Genomic DNA, 24,885 nt, shown 5'->3' with positions numbered 1-24,885 from the left:
TCTGCCGAGCACCTTACAGCAAAGGATGAAACAAGAGCAGCTTTATTAAAACCAACCAAAGTTTATTTATAGAAGTCTATACATTTGTAACGAATGCTGCCGAGACAATGAATTAAAGCAAATAAACCCATCCCTCCCAATGAGCCTGTGTTGTCGCCACTCACTGTCACATGCACTTAAAAGAGGAGAAAACATTACACCTTCATACACAATTAGTTCCATAGCTATCCCAGAAAAAATATTACTCCCTCAATGCATTATTCTCAAGTGAAAAAAACACAAGGTGACAAGGAATCGTCCATTACCTGTGTGAAAGGAGAACCTCTTCTAAGTTTGGTAAGGAGGGGATACATGAGGATGGCGACCTCATTCACTTGTGTCCTAAAAGTTCCACAGTGTTTTATTTGATCAACTCCTGCAACCCAATTGGAAAGGATAAACTGATGCATTATTTACAACTTAGGGAGGCCTTCCGTACTCTGATTATGAAGCCCAACGTCAGGAAGTGCATTTCGGCTGCAGACTGCCATGATAATTAGGAGGGATCATAAGAACATTAGTTTAACATTTGCCGGCTCTTTCCTTGCTCCTATGCATTGCTTTGCAAATATTGGTGGGCAATCAGAACTCTGTTAAAGAGTTTTGGACTTACTATCTCTCTATATCAGAAATGTTGGTATCAGGGAGACTGGCTACTACGGATAATGTTGCTGACAAAGAAATCCGAGTGATAGAGATGCATATCTACATAGCATATCATGATGGCTCCCCAAACATTGGCAGATTCTAGAAATCCACTTAAAAAAAAAAGTTAGAAGCATGTATGTCAATAAAAGAGTCCACAAGCGCTTGAGAAAAGTAGCTAGAAAAAAGGCAGAAAAACAGAATGATTACATATTTACACAATAGTCTGCGAAGCTATGGACTATGTAGTAAATAAAGTCACTAAGTTTACACAACTTGACGAGAACCACTTCGGGAGGAGGACTGTGTGTTCCTCCTCTTCATTTCATCAGGTTTTACACAGGTGTGTGTCTCCCTAATCTTAAATAAGGAATCAAAGAAGAAATAGATTAAAGCATCAATAAGGATTCCCCAGATCACAGCCACAAGACTCAAACTTCTATTCTGATGTGAGCAAACATTTTCTGGGCCTGCTTAAGAATGCTTCACATGTGTTTGGATTTCTCCTTTTAATCCAGCTTCAGGAAAGTATCCTTATTTAGGGCACTTTTCCAGCACTGGCACTGGCATGATCCGACAGATCACTAACGTTCATCAATGTATGCACAGTCTTAGTTCAGTATAATCCATGGTAGTTCATTTTGAAGAGCTCTTTGATAAAATGTCATTTATTTACACTTCGATCTTTACACCTGAGTGATTATCAAGCAGTCATCTTTTTCCTATTCAGACATTCCATACATACAATCCTTGTGCTGGAGTTCAGCTGCACACGTTGTACCAGTTACATATAGGTCAAATTAACTGCCCTCTTATATTTTCAATTTTTTACTGCACGCTTTCCATTCTGCAGAACAAGATTAAAATATAAAATAAAATAAAAACGGGAGGCAAATGAAAAAAATACTTCTGGCTATAAAAGGCAATTTGGTAAGGGTGCAAAATGAAAGATCGAAAGGTTACATGGTTTGTTGTGGGATTTTTGGGGTGGGTGGGGAAGAGATCCAAGTAGCAGCCAGGAGCAATAAAACTGCCCCACCTACCTGTAGCAGGAAATTCAAGGGCACATGTACTACTGCTTTACAAAGACAGTGACTGGGGGGAAGATGAGGGATGGGGTTTTTCTAAGTCTGTGTGAAGGAACAGTGTGAAGTTACACAGCTATTGTCAGCCAGGCTCCCTGTTTGTAAAAAACAATAATATAATAAAATAAAATCACATTTATTAAATTGCCCCTGCTGTTTTGGATGCTCAAATGTAGCTGGTAAAAATTCAAGACAGATTTAAAGAACCATGACAGATACAAATTTACTGCAGGTGAAAATCGATTTTTTAAAAAAACTATCTGGAAAAAATTCACACAACCCACCCACCCCCACAAAAATGTACACTTTCAACCAAAACCAGTTCGTAAAATATACCCTTCTCCACGGCTAGGAGCAAGGGGAGAGAAGACGAGGAAAAAAGTGCAGGCGACCTTCACAAGAGGTCTTGTGCCACGGTTTAATTTTCCTTGCTTGTGGTGGTTGAGACAGCCAAGTGCTAACACTGCTTCTGCCACCAACAGATTCCTGCAGAAATCCAGACTCCAGGTTAACACTGAATACATACAGCCAACTCCAAATAGCTGTATTAACAAACAAAACAAAACTAAAAATAGCATGGATCCATATTTGTGGGTGGCAGAAAAGGGCAAGAAATGGAGGTCTATACAGTAAAGAGTCAATGATTTATATTACAGATGGCTGGCAATTTTAAAGAGTCTCTTCCCAGCTCTGTTGCTGCTCCAACCCCGAAGGGCAAACTGAAGAGGGAGGGAAGAAAATAAAGGGCAGGATATCATGTAGCATGCAGGATCAGAAGCAGCAGAGAGTGGGGTTTGCTCAAATAAGCCCCCGCCTTTTCTTGTAGTCCTCCAGGTTCAGTGATCGCCGGGGGGCTCCATCTTTTGCTGGGGGAGCCTTGGAGGTGATAGCCAGTGTTTTGGACTCTGTTGGGAAATAAGGCACACATACTAGGTGTGTAACTCAGCAAGGTGCATGGCTCTCTTCAAACAATCAGGCTCAAGGGAGTGCATTAACTCTGCAAGCTTTCTGCAGGGGATAGCCATGATTATTAATGTGGTGCCAGCAGTGTAACGTAAGTAAAAAAAAAAAGAGTTCTGCCTGTCCCCGAGACACTGAGCAGAAGACAGACCTAAGAAACTTCCAGTTCCTACAGTACAGCAGACCCCTCCTCAGATGCAGTGGCAAAGGAAAGCAGTAAATCCAGCAGGATCTATGAGGGCAGTGGTGACACCAAACCAATGGTGGCTTCTCTCAACTTTAAACCAGCTCCTCAGTCTAAATAGAAGCTGCACTTTTTGAAGTTTCTGGTTCTTTAAGCTACATTAACCAGAAAAAGAACAGCTCTACTAACAGAAGTTCACTTTTTCAAAGTTATGGCTGCTCGTAGTTTCTGCCGGGATGCACAAAATTTGTGTATTTTCCATTCGCATGCTTTGGATTTTTGAAAAACTACCCGGCTATTATTATTTTGCAAGGTGGCTCCTAAAACTATTTCCCTTTTCTACCACCTTTACATTACATTCCCTGAGGGACAGGCACACCTACCTGAGCTGGGAACCTGGAGATCAATCTTCACATCAAAATCATGCACTTTGAAGAGATCCTCTGAGAGGTCACTGGCAGTTTTTGAATTCATATCTTTGTCTTTTCCCTGACTCTGAAACAAGAGACATCTTTTAATATCAAGTAACACAGAAGCTTACCCAACCATGCTTTATTGGCCATAGTGTCTGAAAGGTCCCATTGTAGACCCCATTCTATTCTTAGACGCAGCTTGAGGTTTAAAATGTGAATATTTCACACGGTGGCAATTCCAAAAGTAAGGATTACATGATAGAAGCATATGCAACAGCAAAAAGTTGAGGGAACTTGCCTTGCTCATGTCCTTTGGAGCATCTGGCAATACACCTGATCCGTATTTTGCATTAAGTTGGGCAAGAATAGCAGCTTGGACAGCAGGATCTCTAGACTGTGACAAAGGAAGAAATTTAATGTCAGGTTGAACAATGGACTTGACCATTTGTAGGTTAACACTTCTCTCTTCATACAGAAACAAGTATGTATATAAAGGGAGGAATTAAAGGTAATACTCTTCTAATCAGCACAAGCATTTTAGCTTGTAGAATGGAATGGAACAAACCTCATTCCTCAACACTGTTATGGGGGCTTTCCCTGACCTCCCCAAACCAATTTTAGGGGGTAGGGTGTGTGCAGAGGGAGGGGGAAACCCCACTGTACAAGTAAAAGTCTCTGAGCGGGGCTTCCACTGAGAGGACTCATTAGCTGAATCCCAACCCTTAATATATCCCATGTACCCATATTCCACAACTCAATAAACGTATAGTTAGAAATGTATACAACTAACTTTCCAAATGGTTTCAGTGATTTTCCATGCATCACAGAAATACTCTGCTTCAGCTATAAAAATGGGATTTGCACACCAATACAGCACTCTGCTGAAACAGGAAATGAATATACTGTTCTCTTGTGCAGTGGGCAATAGACTACAGTGCTGCCTTCTTCTAGATACATTTTCAGTGATCCACACCTTATGTTGCCACATCTAGATAATCTCTCTCTCCACACACACACACCCTCCATATGTGAATAGCTTGCCCTACCCCCGATTGCTGTCAATTCTCTGCACTTTACTTACGTTGGAGACTATTGTGGGCTTACACTGCCGCCGAGTAAAGGGATCCATCTGTTGGTTTTTCATACTGTGGCTTTCAGCCTGTAGAGAGAAATATGAAATATGCAGTCCTGTTTTTGCCTTATGCTTCCCCAGCATATCTCCAAATGCAGCTCCTCGGAAACAAGGAGAGGGCTATTGTCCCTGTGTCCTGCTTGGGGGAACCCACAGGCATGTTTTTGGCTGCTACAAAACAGGATACTGGACTAGGTGGGCTTTAGTCAGATCCAGCGGGGCTCCTCTTAGGTTCATAATGAGAACAATTTGTCCACCCCTCAACTTATCAGAAAGCTAAAGTAGGACTGCAGGTGCCGATACTGCTTGAGCAATTCACAAATGGAAGGTTTAAGAACAAGTGGAAGACACCTTCCATATGTAGGAGTCCCAAGTGAGTATTTTGGGAAAAACATTTTCTTCCTCATTTACCATATATGTGTACATATGCAAGACAGGATTGGGAAGGGTGAGAAAACATGCCTATGGAGGGTCTGACTACAAACTAGAGTGCTAAACATTTCCCTTGTCTTCTATCAATAGGTTTTCCCCTACCCTAGGCTCTTAACAATCATAAAGCTTTCCTGGTTGAGACAGTTTCAAACCACAGTTATATAGTGGCATTAAAAGCCAATGGTCGCTGTAGCCCTTTCATCATCCCAGACAGGGAAAGTCAGCCTCCAGCAAATGCTATTTTTCTCATGCTCCTGCTTTGATAAATGGACTGGACCTTTTCAGCAGGCAGGCTTTAAGTTACTTTATCACAACAGTGCCACTCAAGTATAGTTGCATGTTATTGCTTGATACTAAATGGCAATATGGTAAGGCTGTCCAGAAAATTATACGTCGTCGTAAAAAGCAGCAGAGAGTTCAGAGAGCCACCTTTCCCATGACAATATATTTTGCTTTCTTTGCACTATCAACATCACTCACCACTAGAGCCTTTTCAGATTCAACAATGTTCCATTCTCTATTCCTCTGATTGATGTAACTGCAAAACGAAAGAAAAAGAAAAGGTGTATGTATTTCACTTACCTCATGTATTAGAAAGGAACTCTGAAATTCAGGGTCTCAACAAGCTATTTTTCTAGAAGTCATTTTCTATTTCTTTTTGAAATGAGAGATAAATTCTGAACCCTGAAAAGTGGTGGATTCTGTCCAGATGGAAAATTAACAAGATCACTCTGAAATAACAGCAGTGACCAATACTGGTCACAAAAGCAGTACTGCTGGTTTTCTGTTCCCTTGTCTATTATTAAATATTAGGTACCAACCTGATGGCTGAAATATTTTTCGTTCGCTGGCGATCCAAGGCCTCTGCTCTCTCCTCTAACTCATTAAGCTGGTCTTGAATCTGTTTTGCTCTGTCCTGATCTCCCATGTCTTCTGCCATGGCCTTTAATAAAAATAATTATTTGTTAGGAATGAACCACTGTTGTAGCATCAGCTATGTGAACTGATTAAAAACCATGAGGTTATTATGTTGTTAGTTCAACTGGTTATGTGCTTTCTTTCTTAATAACATATTATACTTCAGGATCAACAGGGATCTGACTCAAGCCAAGAGAAGCAAAAGTTAGTGCACTTATCAAATTTGAACAAGTTGTGTCAATCTTTACAAAGGATTCTCAGCAATAAAGGGGGTACTGGTTTCCCCCCCTCGGGATGCAAGTTAAGCAATATTACTGAAATATATATTGAAAAAGGCAGCCTTAATCTTGAAATAAATTATTTTAGGGGCCATTTCCCAGTGTCACCATATTTTACCTTTTCTTTTAGTAGCTGTGTTTTCTTCATGGCATAGTTTGGTGGTGCTTTCCGGAACCTTTCTTTCTCTTTTACAATCTACAAATGCACAAGGGGAGGGGGGGGAACATGAACATGAAAGGTGGGCTAACTGATGGTTAGTTATGAAAAAGCTGCTCTGGCTCGCTCTATTCAAGCACTGACAAGCCAGGCTAAGGTCCTACATCACTCACTTTGTGGCCTGCTGAAATTTTTGTTCCTAGCCTGTATTTACATGGTACAAGAACAGTAAAGAAGCATTTTAAAATTTATTCCATCATGTTAACACACTGGCTGCATGTCCACTAGCCGACAATAATCTATCAAGCGTAACTGCAGTCTATCTTTGTTGTTACATGATTACGGGTGGCACCGTATTTTTTGCTCTATAAGACGCACCTGGTTTTTGGAGGAGGAAAACAAGAAAAAAAAATTCTGAATCCCAGAAGCCAGAACAGCAAGAGGGATCACTGTGTGGCACTCCCTCTCACTGTTCTAGCTTCTGGCTTAGCTGCGTGCAGCCTCTTCAGGGCAGCGGGATGAAGGCTCCCCCTGCCCAGAAGAGGCTGCACGGGGCTAAGCCAGACGCTAGAACAGCAAGAGGGAGCGCTGCACAGTGATCTCTCTCGCTGTTCTGGCTTCTGGGATAGCTGCGCAGCCTGCATTCGCTCCATAAGATGCACACACATTTCCCCTTACTTTTTAGGAGGGAAAAGTGTGTCTTATAGAGCAAAAAATACGGTAAGTACTGCAGAGCCCAGCTAATTTCTCCTGTGGGCAGATGCTAAAAAACAACAACCCATCTCTCCTCCTCCCTTACAAACCTAGTCTTTAAGTGCCTTACTCACAATAGAATACAAGTCCTACTTCTCCTGTGATCTAACTTTTGCAAATCTGAAGTAAGTAGAGTAACTGTGATATGCCAACAACACTAAAATAGGATAAGAACCAGAGATAGGGAATCCATAGACCTCCAGACATTTTTGGGCTACAACTCTCATCATCCCTGACCACTGGTGCTGCTGCTTTGGGCTGATGCGAGTCCAACAAAATCTGGGTGGCCACGGGTTTCCCATTCCCAATATAAACAGTCTTTTCCAATACGATGTCTTTCCCAACACGAACAGGAAGTCTAACCCATCTTATCTTTACAGAACTAGAATCTGGCACCTGAGAACATCTAAGAGCTCACCTACCTTTCCATTGTGAACCTTCAATTGTATGGGTTCAGCTCAAAAGTACATTTTCTTCATTTACCTCCTCAATGTCCTGGTCATTGAATTTATAGTTGAGGGCTTCTTTGATAGACATGTCCTTCTTGTTTATCTCATCTAGTGTTGGTAGCTGCATCCCGGCAGAAAACATCTAGATGTTAAGAGAAATAGTGTCAGAGTACTTCCTTCACCATTCAACACTCCTGTTTGGAAAAATGGAAATACTTACAGCTTCCTTCCACTTCATGAACTCGCTCTCTGTGAATTCTTGGTTGGAGACAAATTCTAAGCGAAAGACACGCTGGTCACTGCCATGCCTGTACAGAGAAGGAAAAAAGGAGCCATCACTCCACAGCACCTTCCCAAGGGCAGGGCAGCAGGAGACAGATATAAAGTGCATTTATACCTGGCTACTAAGTATACCTCTGTATAGTGACTATGTTACGCTAACTCTAACTTTGCTACAGGAAGACACATTATAAATTTGCTGGAAACGGTGAAGGGAGAAATGTTAGTAGGAATAACATAGCATACATTCACTCAGTTTCACTCAAATATTTGTTTGGACGCTCCATTTTTTTCATATCTCTAAGGAAAATATTGGGAAGGCCTGAAATCAAGGAGAAGGTCCTGATGGAGGAAGCAATTTTCATAGATTTCCCTTTTGCTCCTCAAGCCACCTCCCACACTCTTTGAGGGTTCATGAAGCCTCTGGAGAAGTATTTCAAAGAGCATAGGGGAAAGAAGGAATAGGCAAAAATTGCCTCCCCTCCAGTCCTTCAGTGGGAGCGTCCTGTGAATTCTGTTGCGCATGAGGAAGTCCTTGTGCAAATGGAACAACTTCGTTGGATAAACTCCTCTGTGCTCAATACCCTGACAGAAATTTATCAGCTTCCTACTACTCAAGGATAGAAGTATTTTGGAATTCACCTCTCATATACCACGCTCTCAAAATGATGGAGCAGGTCTTACCTTAACTGCAACCCTTTGTTTGTCCTGGTACCTCCAAGCTGATAAACCTTTGCAGTTTCTACAACACCTGTTATTTCTGCCACCTATATAAATAAAGATAAAGTGAAAAAGGATGAGTACTTCCATGGAGGGGGAAAGGAGTCAAGAGGAGGCAGACTTAAGAAGGAGCGTCTAGATGGAGCTGGAACAAAATGCCATGCCTACTGGCACATCTGTAATGGTGTTCTTTGTTTCTGAAGCAGTAAGGCCTTATCTCATAAACAAAGTATAATGGCAGCATTTAAATTGCAATGGCTTGGATCGAGAATTGTTCCTAGTGGTGCGCGTATTCCCTTAGAACAGCGGTTCTCAACCTGTGGGTCCCCAGATGTTGTTGGACTACAACTCCCATCATCCCTGAGCTCTGGCCTTGCTAGCTAGGGGTGATGGGAGTTGTAGTTCAACAACATCTCGGGACCCACAGGTTGAGAAAGGCTGCCTTAGAAGTTCTGCTCAGAAGATTCTCCCAGCAATGAAACGGAGATGAGGACTTTTGCTAAATCCCCTTTCCCTCAGCAGGTCAGAGGATGCTTCAGAGCACCAGGGGTGTGCAATAATACTCATTTTCATTGTTATCAGCTGCATTCCTCTGCGGAATCAAAAACCTTCTGTTGGCAGATGGTTAAATTTGGACCCAACATAACAGGTGGCAGCTAATTTCACAACAGTGGACTTCTAGTTCTACAAGAGAAATTTCCCTTCCTCTTCTCACTGCTGTACTCCCTTGGTACCTCCCCTCATCTGCTCCGGAGGGTCTTCCAACCTTTTGAAACAGATTCTGGGGTGCACAGAGAGCTGCAGCAGGGAATGCATTCTGTTGTGTTGTCCGTTCCACTGGTTAAACAAGGGATTCTATAGATCTTGGTATTTATTAAAAAAAAAGAGGACAGCAAGGTGGGATAAGTAAAAGGGCTTCATAACTAATATTGTGTTGTGTAATTACCCGCTTTCCCGTCACCATATATTTGTACAGTGTCCTGCTGCTTCTGGTGTCAACAGGAATTGGGTTTGATCAAGGATATACTCACTCTGTAAACTGGTTTGCTATTGTGGTTTCCTATGCCGATGCGCACAAAGCAGCCAGTGACCGTCTTGGCAAAGAAAGGCATGTGACACCATCGCTCTAGTTTGTGTCGAGATAATCGAACCCGATTCAGTTCTTCAGGCAAGGACACTGGCTGTGATTTAGGAGGGATTTCTTCTTTCCTAGCATGACACAGGAGGAAATATTCAAACAGAATGAGAGTGCCACGCTCACGTAACAAAATCCACACATTAACACAATGGTTCTCAATTTTTATTTTTATAGTGGAACCCTTCACTTTAAACAAAACTTCAGCAAAGCCCTTGCAGTAAAGTATTTTAACTGGTTCTTTAAAAATGGACGGGGGGGGGGGGGAGTTTATTATTGGGAAAGCAAGCAAGTGAAAGCCAGTTATCTCACCTGTACGCTAAAGGGTTTAAGGTGGTGCAAATGGTTCTCCTGTCTTCCATTTGATCCCCACAACGATCTTGTGAGGCAGATTGGGCTGACAGGTAGTGAATGGCCAAAGGTTACCCAGTGTTCCTTAAATATCGAATGTGGGCTTCCCCAGTCCTACTACAGCACACTGCCTCTCTCATAAGATGAAAACAAGCATAGCCCACACAGAATACTATGAAAGGTATACAGCTTTATTCACTGCCCTCAAGCAGTACTTCAGTACTTACTCTTCCTCCTCATCCGAAGATGAAGATCTGGATGAACGATCAGTTTTCTCACTAGATTTATCGTCTTCTTCTTCCTCTTCATCATCTGAGTAAACTTCACTCGTTTTTAATGGCTGCTTCTTTAAAAGCAACTCAGCTAAAAAGGGAAAATGACATAATTCTCTTCTGTTCAGTTTCCTTGACCAGAGACTCCTTTAGTTAAAATAAGTAAGGCTCCAACCAGGTATTGCCTCAAGGGAGCCCATGCTGTTAGCCCTGTTCACATTCCCCCCCCCCCCCAAGCTGAGTTCCAGGGCTAAGCATGGCTGAATTCTTTTTGGCTCAAATTAAGCTTTACTGATTACTGCATTTGAGTAAAGGAGATTGCTATTCATCTACCACATCCTACTTCATTATGTATCTTGGATATAAACCTTAGAAATAAATTACATGTTAGATTTACATGGGAAGCTCTTCAACACAATCATACAAAAATGAGTTTATGTGCACTGGCAATTTGCATGTCTCTTTATATGAATTCTGAATTAGTAAAATGTGTTCACACTCTGAACTCTGGTGGATACCAGAGCACAGATGGTAGATATATTGCCATCTGTGCACCTTCTGACGAGACACTATTAAGGAGCTGTTATAGGACATACTGCTGTTCAAAGCAACACAGGTGTATAATGTTCATTTGTAAATGCTAAAGAAATACATTTAATTAAATCCGAAGAACTGCCCACATATGATTCCTCTAGCATTAGCTGCAAGACAAAACATCAACAAAGAACATTTGTTTTGTGCCCATTGCCTTTTAAAAACTTAGCTGCTGGGGACAAAACACAGCATGAACAACATTGATTTTTATGTAATTGATGTTTCGTAACTATGCAATATATCCTACTGTGGGATCCATGGATGAAGGGTGTGTTAGAAATATCTTAATTAAAAAGTGCAAGTGAGCCAGACAGATATCCCAATACAAGATGGTTAACAGTTGTCATTTGCATTTACATTTATATCATGGTTATTAGTTGAAGCTGTAAGAGGAAATAAAATAAAAATAAGCTTTTCCCTAAATGTTAACATTAGAAGTCTGCAAATCAATAGCACATATAAGTAATTCCAAGTAAAGTGCTTTGAAAAGAGTAGCCTGATTAACTGTCAAATAGTCTACTTCCACTGTGTGTGTCACTGATGCATAAAAACCCCAACATCTTGGTTGTGAGTTAAGGGAAAAGGAGTTAATTAAGGGCTATAGCCATGTTAAAGAATGAACATTGCTTCCTTTTTGGGATATCGTTTTAAAGTGCAGGAAGCTCACAAAATCAGATGCTCTAATGCAAGAGTGGGCAGAAGATTGATCTCTGGGAGATTTGCATCAGCTCAAGAAAGGTTTCTGATTCTCAATCTTATAACAAAAGTAGCAAGGAAATGATTCCACACGCCCAATCTGAATTTGCCTGATAAACTAAAGAAAGTTTTGAGGCAAAAAGTAGAAGGACTATGACGTCTGTTCAGCTCTGATACCCAATATTCCTGGGCTCTGAATCTTTTAATTCTTATGGCTCGTGGCTCTTTAGTTCTTTAGTTCTAGTAAAAAACCCACACAGGCCCCAGGTTCAATTCCCACCATCTCCAGGCAGGACTGGGAGAGACCCTTGTCTGAAACCATTGAAAGCTGCCAATGTAGAAGATACTGGGCTTGATGGATCAGTAGTATGACTCCATAAAAGGCAGCTTCCTGTATTTCCTGACCATCCCGTCAGGAAAAACACAAATTAAATCTTAACAGAAATATCAGTATCCCCAGCCAATGACATTCAGGAAAGAATAAAACTTTTGCGTAGCTTGTGCCTAGTCCCTACATTATCAGGGTGCTTTGGTAGTGAGCACTGGACAAGCCTTTTAGTTCATATTGAGCAGGCATAGGCAAACTTGGCCCTACAGATGTTTTGGGACTACAACTCCCATCATCCCTGACCACTGGTCCTGTTAGCTAGGGATGATGGGAGCTGTAGTTCCAAAACATCTGGAGGGCCGAGTTTGCCTATGCCTGATATTGAGGGCATAAGTCTATCACTTACTATGAACATACAAGTTAACGGCCCTTAAAGGCATGTAAAGTCACTGAATAAAAAGTAATCAGGAAATTTGTGGGAATGTGGTAGCAATGAACTGTGCCTCCCTCCACAGTTAGTTAAACGAAATCAAGGCTCTGTAAAGGGTGTAGTCCCTGGGCATCAAGGAGCACCCACATTCTTTAACTGGAAATGTACTCCACAATTGATCCTTTTCATGGGCTTTTGAACTAACCTGTTCTGTTCTTCCTTTTCTCCCTTTCTGCTTTCAGTTCTTCCATGGCTTGGGATTTCTTATCCAATTTTTCATCTCGCTTTGACCGTCGCTCTTTATTGTGTGACATTACCTATGGAAATACACAGCAACCTTTATAATAGCTACTTAGAGCTCATGCCCCAAAATAACTACACTTACATACACTTTCATCCACAGCACTTCTCTTCACAATGTTTTGAAGTCTTCTGGATTATTTGCAAAATTTGGTTTGCAATGACCATTTAAAGCTGGCCTGGAATTTATTCTAAAAAAGGTTTTATACTGCACCACTTCATTAACTTATCTGAAGAAGAGGGCATAAAAACAGACCATTTCTGCATGCAAATATGTCATCCAGAAGTGCAGAAAAGCTACTGTAGCTCTGTTATTGGTCACATTGGCATAACAGAAAGTGATTACATGATTTTCCAAAAATGGAGTCCAGTGGCACCTCAGATTTATTGATTATAAATCTGTTAGCCTTTATAGTGCCATAAGAGTCTTCTTTTTGCTACATTACAACACAGATACTTCCTAGAAATGGTTTACCAAAGGACTGCTTCCTATATAAAGAATAATGGAAGACAAGACAAAAATACATTGCTCCTGTTCAGTTTTCATTGAGACCATTATTTAATCTGGTTTGGTTAGGATGAAGGTGCATGATGAACTGGAAACTAAGTGATTTCACATCACAAACATCTGAGTGATTTCACATCACAAACATCTGAGTAATTTCACACCACAAACACCTGGTTTTAGGCATTTGTCATCACCTGGTAAAGTGAGCTTGCTCTGTTCTTACCTGGGATTCCTGGATCTGGGTGAGTTTTTTCTTCTCCTGCTCTTCTTCTTGCTTCTTCTTTTTCTCTTTCTTTTCTTTCTTTTTTGCTGTCTTTAATTTCTTTTTTATTTCAAACCTGGGCTCAAAACAAGGGAAAAATGAGTAAGAACCTGCAGTCGCTTTCACACATCATTAGAAGTCAAGGGAGGATGAAATATTATAATAGATGAAAAAGGGATGGGAAGCCATTTTTGTATGCCAGCAATCCCATTTCCTGGGGGACAGCAGCATAGATTGGGGGGTGAGTGGGGCTAGAGATGGCAGTTACTAAAGCCCAAAAGTGGGTGAGGCAGGAGCTGGATGCAGAGGGACATATCTTTTGTCTCTTTCAACAAACTTTTTTTTTTTAGCATCACCACTTCTCTCTCCCAGCTCCAGTTATGGGATGAATCTGAATAGTAGCTTCCCAAACCTGCTCTAAAGCAAGAGAATTATAAGCAGGAATAGACTGTAATAATAGTTACACTAAAGGTGGGTGAAAAACATGTCCACCCATTACTGTTACAGACTAGGTAAATTACTGGCAAAATCAGGTGACTTGTTGTTCAGTTTCAAAGCAAAATACCAGATCTAGAAGCTGGCAGGTGAGCCTAAGTGTTTGAGTTGATGGGACTGATCACTTTAAAGCATGACTACTCTAGGACAGTGGGAAGGGTTCAGACAGATGTACAGAGCCATCCACCAAACTAACAACCAAGTTATGTTCAGAACCTACTGAATTTGAACTGTATACATGAGAAGCTCAGTCCTGCAGTCAGATTTAGAATGGTGAGAACAAAACTTGCTTGGTTATGCCTAGAAATTGCAAGCTTTATCTGACCAGGATTTTGCTTGAAATTGAAATCCGAACAGCTGCAAATGAAATTCTGCAAATGATTTGCATCACATGCTGCAACTGAAACTCTCATGTTGTTCGGTTCCATACTAGACTGTAAGAACAACCTGGCGGGACCTATGCTGTGCAGGACTTATGCTGTGCAAACTACAGAAAATGACTATTTGATTTTTCCTAGCAGTTCGAGAGTCAGAAGTTGGGCCTGAAACAGGTAGAATTCGTTTTCTACTTTTCCTAGCAAAAGCAGATTCTCTCTAAATGCATTTAAATATAATTATTTGAAATAGAATTGAAAAGCACTTTTATTGAGGGAAGTGTAATTTTTTTTCTATCATCTTCCTGTATTTAATTTTCAGTAGGTTGGAGATCTGGTGGTATGACACTATTTGTTTGTATTTTTATATGTATATGTGTGTGTAGTATGTATCTATATCTAATATAGGTAGGAAACAAAAACAACACATTCTGACAATTTCTTGCACCCTGCAAAGGGTAATTTTGTAATCTGCATTTCTATCTTTTTTTTAAAAAAAACTAAACCAGCTGGGAAATGATATGCAGGTATCCTACCAATACTGAGCACAAGTAGACATTGACCAAAATGAAAACTAGCAAGCTTACTAGAATTATGGACATGAGGGTGTGAGTTGCATATGTAGAGGGCACTGAAAATGTTATTTAAGTTAGCCTTTAATCATAAACCTCACCTCCTCTTTAGAACCTCTCTCTTCTCTATCCGATTAAACAACTCCTGCTCCCTCTCCTTTTCTGTCATCTGTTCTAGCCGAGCTCTGTCCTCTTCATCACCCATGAGGTCCTCCCCATAGCCATCAGTGAACTCATCTTCTGAAGATGAATCAGAGTCTGAGCTGGAACAAGAGCTATTGCTTTCAGAGTCAGATACTTCACCTGAAACAAAACAGAAAGAATCCATTCTGCTGAGTCAACTGCAGAACTCCAGATAAAGACCAAGGTCGTTTGCTTGCATACATTCCTTGTTACTATTGCTTCCCCTTCTCCCCATCACCATCTAACTTTGTATTCTAAGCTCCTCAGGCAGGTACCTGTCTTTTCCTTTACTACTTTGGAGCATGCCATGTCCACTGGTGGCACTAAAATACACACATGCCTGTGAGAAAGTAGAAAGTATCACTAACAAACCTTGACTATGGCAGGAGAAAATACATACACATTATTATAACTTTTGTTACTCCTTAATAAAGTAAAATTAATAGAGTATGTGGGCCTCTGCATAGGATGGAGTTGCAGGATTGTAAAAGAAAGTTACTTTTAGGCAAAAAGTACAGGTACAGCCCAAAGGTCTAAGAATGTCAGAAAGATTACAATGATAATACCGAAGCCACATTCAGGTGTATTATTCGTTTTACTCCAAGGGTTCAAAGCAGGCTACAGCAATGGTAAATGAAACACATTCCTTAAGGGAAAGAAAAACTTGTCAACTCTTACCATGAATCATGCTGTTTGAGGCTGATGGGAGTCCAACAAGACCTGAAGGACCACAGATTTCTCACCTCCAGTGCAAAGAATAAAGGAGCGGCTTCATACACAATAGCAAGCAGCTGAATACTATTAGCATATAGCTCAGACAATCACAAGAATGGTCCAAGACACTAGGGGAGGAATTTAATATTGCCCCCCTCTGCACACTGTTCTGGAGGTTCTCCCAATACTTGCACAGGGCTTCCGCTAATGAGACTCATTAGATCAGGCATAAGCAAACTTGACCCTCCAGAGCCAGTGTGGTGTAGTGGTTAAGAACGGTAGACTCGTAATCTGGGGAACCGGGTTCGCGTCTCCACTCCTCCACATGTAGCTGCTGGGTGACCTTGGGCTAGTCACACTTCTCTGAAGTCTCTCAGCCACACTCACCTCACAGAGTGTTTGTTGTGAGGGAGGAAGGGAAAGGAGATTGTTAGCCGCTTTGAGACTCCTTTGGGTAGTGATAAAGCAGGATATCAAATCCAAACTCCTCCTCCTCCTCTTCTTTTGGGACTACAACTCCCACCATCCCTAGCTAACAGGACCAGTGACCAGCGATGATGGGAGTTGCAGTCCCAAAACATCTGGAAGGCCGAGTTTGCCTATGCCTGCATTAGATGAATCCCACACTAGATTTGTAGAGGGAGGAAGAAATGACTAGAACAGACCAGGAAAATAAAATTACATGTATCTTATTACGGAAGGCTTAAACCATTGTCCCTTTCTTGTCCTTTACATCTAAATATCTAGAGTGATAGGAAACATTAAACAAGCACACCAGTGATTTACATATGCTTTTAGTACTTCAGCATAGCCTACTGCAAATATAAAAATAATCTGACCTGGAAAAACAATCTAAGCCCAACAGAAAATGAGTGCCTACGGAAAACCACCCACATTACTGACATGGTGCATCCTCTTACCCTCTTCAGGTGCTGAGCTCTCTGCTGAGCTTTCTTTATCAGAACTGCCTGATGAGGCTGCTTTGTTCATCTGTTTCTTCATGGCTCCTTTTTTCTCTGCTTTCCCAGTTTTCACTTTCTTCTTGTTTTTAGAACCTCCGACTGTCCACTGTATCACAGGAGAAATGAAGAGAATCATGTGGCAAGGCTAAGGCTTTCCCAAACAATCAAATTAATTTTACAGGAGATAGGAAAAACTACAAGAGAAGCCCAGATTGTAATACTGATTTATATTGCAGAATCCACACTGATTTGATGCAATCCACTTATTCTTGTAGAAAAGCTTACCTCTACATCGCTGTCTGAAGTCTCAGAATCTGAAGATGCTGTAGGCTTACTAGCAGGTGCTTCTTTTTCCTCAGAGTCACCACGTTTCCGTTTGGCAAGTGATAAAAGCTCCTGGTAGGAGAATAAATATACTGTTACCTTTAAAATGAAAAGACTCTAGCCCTATTAGAGACACAATTTTCACCACAACACTTCTCCATCAACTCGTCAAATATGCTGTCCCTTAAAGTACCAGTGTTATTACATGGTGTAATCCGCTATACAAACCATTAAAAAACAAACTTCGCATGCATACAAGCAGGGCTTTCTCTTTTGCAACCCAGCTCCTCTGAACTCCTTCCTAAGTAAAGTCCACAGGTGCCCGACTGTACAAACTTCTAAGAAATGTGTAAAAATGTTATTTCAGAAAAGTTTTAAAGAATCACGCTGTGCTCCATTTGTGGCTCTGGGTTATTTGGCGAATTTAAGTGTATGCATTTGACTTTAAATTTGACTGAATTGTTGCTGTCCACTTTTAATACATAAAAAGCCAATATTATAAATGCAAACAGGTGGACCCATTACAAAATATATTACACATGAATCCAAGTCCTTAGACCAGGGTGGTCCAACTTCATACCAAGTGGGCTACTAGAATACTTTGACACGGAACCCATAGACCACACTCAGCCTTGTCATGGGGGTGCCATGCTTTGGGAAGGAAGTGAAAGGATCTGGCAGGGTCCTAGAGCCCTTTCCAAAGCTGGGAAAGTGCTAACAAGGCTTTGGAAAGGAGGACGGAGGACTCTAGGACCCTGTCAGAGCCCTCATACTTCTTTCCCAAAACCCAGCTTATCTGGCTTTGGAAAGGCAGTGCGAGGGCTATGGGGGGCGTAAAGTGTTGCCAAGAGCTACCTAAAAAGGTATCAGGGGCCACATTCAGTCCTCAGGCAGTGTGTTGGACCACCCTGCCTTAGACATTTTAAAGCACACCCATGAGTCACATTAGTACATTTGCTTATTGGAGTGCTCCCCTAAGTAACAACTTACTACATGGGAGGGCTTGATACATGTAACTTCAACAGTCAAAAAGCTATACTGATCTCTACAGAATTCTACATATCCCAATGGCCTACTTCACATAGGTGTTTGGGCTCTAGGAGATGAGACAGGCAGCTTTGCTCCTTCCTGGTCATTCTGATGCTATGCTGAGCTAAGCCCTGGTTTGGTTTAGCGTGTCATGCAAACCCAGGCTCATGGTTTAGCTCTCTCCAGGCTAACCATGAGCTGCCCTGTGGTTAATTGATAGTTGATAGGGTTTTTTGGGGAGAGAGAGAAAAAAGTGTGCCTGACCTGACAACATGCTATGCCAAATCGCAATTTAATTCAGCCAGAGGAAAGCAAAGCAGCTGCAATCTCTGCTCCAAGGCCCGCCACTAAGCTGTGGTGTGGCTTAGTGTGACATGCTAACTAGGCCAGTGGCTGGCACAGGAGGCCAGAGTTGTAAAGTAAACCTTCCAGCCATCCCAATTTCAACCACTGGGAGCACTCCACTGAACAAGGCACACTACAGGGAAGATAGATTTCTAAGTATCAGTGAGTTTGCTATTAAAAAAAACAACAGGAAGTGAAAAACATACATTGAATTTTCAGTAGAACCTGCTACCTAAAAGATGTGTTTCAATTATCAAAGAGGCTTGGTTCAGATGTCATGCTATGTGATAATCAAACTTTGTTTGGTGATCAGAACTCCCCTGCAGGCTTGATTGTCCCCCTTTCCTGGGCTCATACACTTTCTCCCCCCTCCCTTTCCTAGTTAGTGATAACTTAAGAGTTTTCTGTGACCTCTGAACTACAATCACCATTAACCATTAATTACTCTCAAACAAATTATTCTGGGCAAACCATTGTAAACACTTACGAGGATGCGAGGGAGGAAGAATGTAGGTGGGAGTGGGCAAAGAAGTCTGCAATGCTGTGGTGTGCTCCCAATTGCTAAACCATGGTCTGAAAAACCAGGTAGCAAAATATCTTAACTGGACCACTGTCTTAGTAAGACTGTGCTAATATGCAAGAAAGAAAATTCTTCATAAGGATTTGGCATTTCCCCTGCTAAGGAAAGATGCTTCACATTTTCTTCTGGCTAATATTGGTCTATTGTACTGTGAATTATTATAGTTTAGAAAGACCCACAGTTTCCAAGCAACTATAGAAGTGAGCAAAATGGAAGTGAGGTAATATTGAAGTTTCATCATTACCCACAAATTTCTAGCACTTGGTAGTAAAATCATAATTTTTCTTTGAAATGCTAGATTTAAGCTACAAGCAGAAACTAACCTCAAAATCTGATACATTGGCTTATATTAATTAAGCACTTGGAAGGTTAACATCACAATCCTTTATTTGCATACACATTTTCCCAAACATAAACATCACAGTGATAATTTTGGCATGGAGAAGAGAGCTTCTCAATGAATAAATAAAATATCCCCCTTTCCTCTGAAAGAAAATCAGAAGCACATGGTGTTGCATGCTGTTGTTTTCAAAGTAACAGCTGTCAGACTACATATTGATGCCAATGGCAGCTTCCCACCAGATGTAAACAGCAGCCAGAGAAGGGGGTTTTCAGCAGGATTGTACCACAGGAATATGTTGAAAAATATACCCCCCCACTACAACTCCAATCCACCCCACCCCCACAATTGCTATTTAAATTTGAATAAAAAGCACCCAAACTATATGCTTAATGCCATGTAGGGCTTGGTGCACAAATGAGCAGTCACTGGACAGCAAAAATGCTTAAGCACTGTTGTATATAACAAAAAATGCTAAAAAGCAGTACTATCTATACAGAAAAGCAGATGAATAAGCCCAGAAATGTTGATTACCAAAATCAAGCAATATTTATTGGGTGTTTGATCTTTCTCACCAAATTCTGGTTTTCTTTTATAACCATATCAAATGTTTCCTCACTAGTTACAGGTTCCTAGAGATGTTAAAATCAGTATATTGGATCCACAACATTCCTTCTATAAATAGAAGGGCTCCTTCTGTTTATTGAAGGGACTGAGAGCCACCAGACAATTCCAAAGGAGAAGAGGAAGGGGAGATGCTCCAACCCTCTGGAACAGTTTTTCAGGGACACAGTTTTTCAAGGGAGGAGTAATTGATGGAAAATATGCTCACAGGTATCAGGTTCAAAATCAGTCTCTATGCAAAAAAGGTTGTATTATTATTATTATTAGTATTAGTAGTAGTAGTAGTAATAGTAGTAGTTTTCAGTCTACTAGGTTCTCCTCTCCTACTTCCAGATATCCAATCTTTGCCTCCTCTCCATTTTCTCACCTTAGCTATTCCTTTCCATGGCTAATCAAATGACTGCATTACAACACAGACAACAACATCTGTGCAGTTTTGCTTACAAATTGGCACAAGGCACCCAAATGTGTTTCCAAATGTGCATCTCTATTAAAAACTATGTGTCTCAACTTTACACCTTCACCAGCAAACCTGATATTAATATTTACAGTACCATAAAGGCCACATTTTCATTAAGAATGTACATTAATTTCTACCTTTCCAGCTTCCTAAGCCACCTATAATCCTAATATTAACTATTTGGGTTTAAGCAAAGAGCTTAAGTGTATACACCTAGGGTACATTTCCAATGAATTCAAGAATGAGTGCTTTACATAGTGTTAATTCAGATGTCCGTGGCCATATATGTTCAAGTAGGCTGCGAGTTTTGAAGCAATTTAACAGAGGTATTGCTTAGCACCCAGCTTCAGTAATCATGTAAGGTGGTACCTACTCATATAGTGGTACCTTGGTTCTCCAACTTAATCCATTCTGGGAGTCTGTTCGACTCCTGAAACAGTTTGAAAACCAAGGCACGGCTTCTGATTGGCTGAAGGAGCTTCCTGCACTCAGTCGGAAGCTGCAGAATCCATGTCAGACGTTCAGCTTCCAAAAAACGTTTGTAAACCAAAGCCGGTTTGTTCAGGAGCCAAGCTGTTTGAGTACCAAGGTACTATTGTACTACAGTATTCCCCAATTGTTAATGGCCAAAAATGGAAAGTTGGATTTACTGTGAAGTGCTCTTCTGATCAAAATGCAGTAAAGGGGTTAAGTAAATCTTCTTGTGGTAGATGGCAAGGCCCAAATCAGAAGAAGTTAAATGCCCCTATCAACTGTTTGACCATGGTAGTTATCACTAGAGAGAAAAAAACATTTAAACAAGTACTCCAACAAGAACAGAAGTGAAGACAAAGAAAGACATGTTCAGAAGGACATGAAACCACTGCGGGAAACTGCACAATTGTATATAAGAACAACCCTTCTGCACAGTTGCCTTCCATCAGCTTTGGCTGGTGGCCCAGCTACACCCCTATCTGGACAGGGATAGCCTAACTTCTGTCATCTATGCTCTGGTAACCTCTAAATTAGATTACTGCAACGTGCTATACATGGAGCTGCCTCTGAAGATGGTTCAGAAACTTAAGTTGGTGCAGAATTCAGTGGCTTGGTTGCTCACTGGGGCAAGACAGTTTGAGCATATTACACTGATCCTGCCCGACTGTACTACTAATTAGTTTCCTGGCCCAATTCAAAGTGCTGGAGAGTGTGTGTGTGTGTGTGTGTGTGTGTGTATCTATATCTATATAATTTTTACTTATTTTCCATTTAATTATATACATTCATATCATTATTATTATTATCCACTTTACCACCCTGGCTCTTAGAGCCATCGACCTCCTTCCCTCCTGCCTCATGACTATCAAAATTAACCTTTATATCATTACAGTTTGTACATTTTCCAATTCTAATTGTACTCAGTACGAAATGACTCAAAATTTAAATAAATATAGAAAGGTAGAAAATTTCTCATTACAAGTCTTCAGGCAACACTGCTAGTGATGTTAATTGCTTACAATAATCTTTCAAATATCGTATAAATTTACTCCAGTCCTTTTGGAATACTTGATCATGCTGGTTTCAGATTTTTCCTGTCAGCTTTGCTAGTTCTGCAAAATCCATCATCTTCATCTGCCTCAAAGTGCTGGTTTTGATCTATAAAGCCTTATACAGCTCAGGACTGCAATACCTCAAGACCGCCTCTTGTCATATGAACTGATTCGGACCCTGCGCTCATCATCTGAGGCTCTTCTTCGTGTGGCTCCTCCATGAGGTGTCTGGAAGGCGGCAACACAAGAATGGGCATGTGAAATGCTCTCCCCAGGCAGGCTCACCTGGCGTCTCTGTTACATATTTTTGAGGTGCCAGGTAAAGACCTTCCTCTTCTCCCATCTCTTTGTTTATTTAGCCAATCAATGGCCTTTTAAACTGTGTTGCTGTTGTTGTCGTCAGTTATTATGCTATTTCTGGGTTAGCGGAGTCTGTAACCTGACGCATCTGTAACCTGAAGTGTCTGTAACCCGAGGTACCACTGTAGTGGTAGTTTCTGGAATGGAAAACGGTCTAGTACCTAGGCATTGTTGGGTTGGATCCATTGGCATTTTCACCACCTACAGAACACCCATAGTATCTCCTACATATTGTTTAGGGAGGACTGATAGAAGGCTCTGACAGTATGAACCAGTCCACCACCTAGTAATTTGAATTCTTAGAGCTGTTGCTGTTTAACTACCAGTTGTGCAACTGGAGGCACAAGTGGCTTGGATGGTGTGATGAACCTTGGAACAGGAGATCCTTAACACAATCAAGAAGATTTTGGACATCACATGGCAGGACAGTCTCAAAGATGTGTTTTTCCAAGCATGTTCACACTGCTGTCTCAGCGACACCTATTTTGGCTTTGTCATGTCCGCAGAATAGAAGATGGCAGGATCCCCAAGGATGTGTTCTATGAGGAGCTGGCTTCAAACACTAGACCCATTGGCAGACCAACTCTGCGTTACAAAGATGTCTGCAACCAAAACATTAAGACTGGCAACATCAACCCCACCACATGGGAATCCCTCGCAGATGACTGCAGTGCCTGGTGACAGACAGTCAGTTTGTGTATCCACAGCAGTGACCAGAGGAAGAATGACAGCTGGGAGGAGCACAGAGAGAAGAAACACCAGAGAGAAGCACAACTGGGTGCCTTCAACTGCCCCAGCTACAATGAAACATCTCTCTTCCATATTGATCTCTATAGTCACAGCAAGTGTTGTAACGCTCCAACTGTTTGACTTCACACTCATAGATACACTCCTTCATTGTCTCCTGTGACAAATCAATGCCAACCAACTATAAACCAGGAGATCTGAGAACTATGATTCTTTGGGACAGAATAGGCCCCAAACTAGGGCTTGTATCCTGAGTGGCTGAACCTTGCACAGAGTTCACGCAAGCTGGAAATGCCCACGAGTCTCTGAGTCTAATTCTATGGCTCTGACCTGAGTGCAGGTCACGAAAGGATCTTTCCAAGCAGGGGCTCAAGAGCAACAGAACACCCCTTTTATTTATTATTATCTTAATAGAAGATAGAAACAAAAAGACTGGGTGTGTCCTCCTCTTCTGTACCCTGTTCAATTTTTGGTCTGCCTTTTACAGAAAATGGAATTTGCAGCTTTGATGCTGAAACTACTGCCCTACTGACCAAGAAATGAAGTTGTATTGGTGTGCTTGTTTTTCACAATCCATGCACTTTGCATACACCAAGACACATAGAAAAGAGACATTAAATGTTCAGGTTCTAGAAACCTCTAGAGAGGAAGACAGACCCCAGCACTCTAAACCAAGCAGAAATGATTGCACCCTGCCAAAAGCCAGAGAAAACGGATATTATGTTTATTAGCAGAGCTAAAGTATCCAAAGAGGGGTGTGGGGAATAGTAAAATTATAAGAGACACAGAAAGGAGAGAATCTGGCAAAAGGGATCTTGCTGTGGAAGCCTGAACATGAAACACAGAAGACTGTGAAGCTTGGAAAGTTGAGAGACCTTATGCAGAATTCCCCATCGGCCCGGCTGCGTGTCAGAACTAAACCACTCACTTTGGGAACCTCGGACATTGCAGGGGGAGACTTTTCTCAGTGACAGGAAACACGAACTAAGACGGATTTGTTGCAAAAGGTCCAGAAACCAGGCTACCTATTCCCTATCCCTCAAAACATCAAGCACCATTGAGTTTCAAAGGAGTCCTATTTAAGTGGGAGCCCAACCTATAGTAGGGGGTGGCTAGCCAATGGCTAGTCCCAGATGATGCTGGACTAAAACCCTCACTGCCCCTGACCGCTGGCTGGGGTTGACGGGAATTCAGTAACACCGGGGGGACCAAAGGCTAGCCGCCCCCGAGCTACAGGCAGAAGATGCATCGTTGCCCGCCCATCCCATCACCTGGCGGAGAGGTCCGTCCCGTCACTGACGAGGAAAACAACAACAAAACCCCTTATCCTTAAGATATTATTTCCCCCTCCAGGGCACCTCAGCGAACTGCCTGCTTCCGAGGGAGCCTTGCACCCACCAGCTCCACGCCCCCCTTGCGCCTCCTCCTCACCCACGTTTGGTGCCCAGAGTCCTCCCGCCATCGCCCCCCACACGCCAGCCCCGCTCTGCCCCTCCCCGAGGTGCCGAAGCCGACGCACCCGCAGACGCTGAGGGACGGAGACCCGAAGGCTCCCCTCAGCCGCCCACGGAGAGCGAGCCCGGCGGCGGCGGGCGGGCGCGGAGAGAAGCCCTGGGCCCAGCTCGGCTCACCCACCTGGTCCAGGTTCTCCTCGCTGCCGCTGTCCTCGGTGTCGGAGTCAACGAGGACCCGGCCTTTCCGCTTCTTCACCATGGCGGCGCTCCGCTGCTACTGCCGCCGCTGCTGCTGCTGCTCCTCACGGCGGGCCCCGCAGGCGCGAGCGGCGAGACACTCGGAGCGGCCGGGCCTTTGCCGAGCCAGCCGCTCGCCCGCCAGCTAGCGAGCCCGGGACACAAAGGGCACCGAGCATGCGCCATGCGACGCCCCGCCTTCCGGGGCGGGGCGAAGGGCCTGGCGCCGAATGGGGGCG

General features: G+C 42.2%; 1 protein-coding gene across 1 annotated transcript; it reads right to left on the bottom strand.

Annotated features, from left to right (window-relative positions):
• Positions 1-41: 41 nt before the first annotated feature.
• Positions 42-24,846, bottom strand: RTF1 (RTF1 homolog, Paf1/RNA polymerase II complex component). Its single transcript, XM_083744636.1, has 18 exons — positions 24,591-24,846; positions 16,906-17,016; positions 16,579-16,726; positions 14,863-15,064; positions 13,282-13,396; positions 12,456-12,567; positions 10,158-10,293; positions 9,476-9,653; positions 8,409-8,491; positions 7,666-7,753; positions 7,480-7,587; positions 6,205-6,282; positions 5,712-5,833; positions 5,371-5,428; positions 4,408-4,485; positions 3,625-3,720; positions 3,297-3,408; positions 42-2,674 (listed from the first exon to the last, which is right to left on the bottom strand). The coding sequence occupies exons 1-18, from the start codon at positions 24,666-24,668 to the stop codon at positions 2,568-2,570; spliced, it is 2,010 nt and encodes a 669-aa protein (XP_083600762.1). The 5' UTR covers positions 24,669-24,846; the 3' UTR covers positions 42-2,567.
• Between the last annotated feature and the right edge of the window lie 39 nt (positions 24,847-24,885).

Source organism: Podarcis gaigeae, assembly GCF_964106915.1.
Source record: "Podarcis gaigeae genome assembly, chromosome: 1".
NCBI classification, from domain to species: Eukaryota; Metazoa; Chordata; class Lepidosauria; order Squamata; family Lacertidae; genus Podarcis; species Podarcis gaigeae.
Note: the sequence above shows the minus strand (reverse complement) of the source record. Positions and strands in the feature narration are given on the sequence as shown.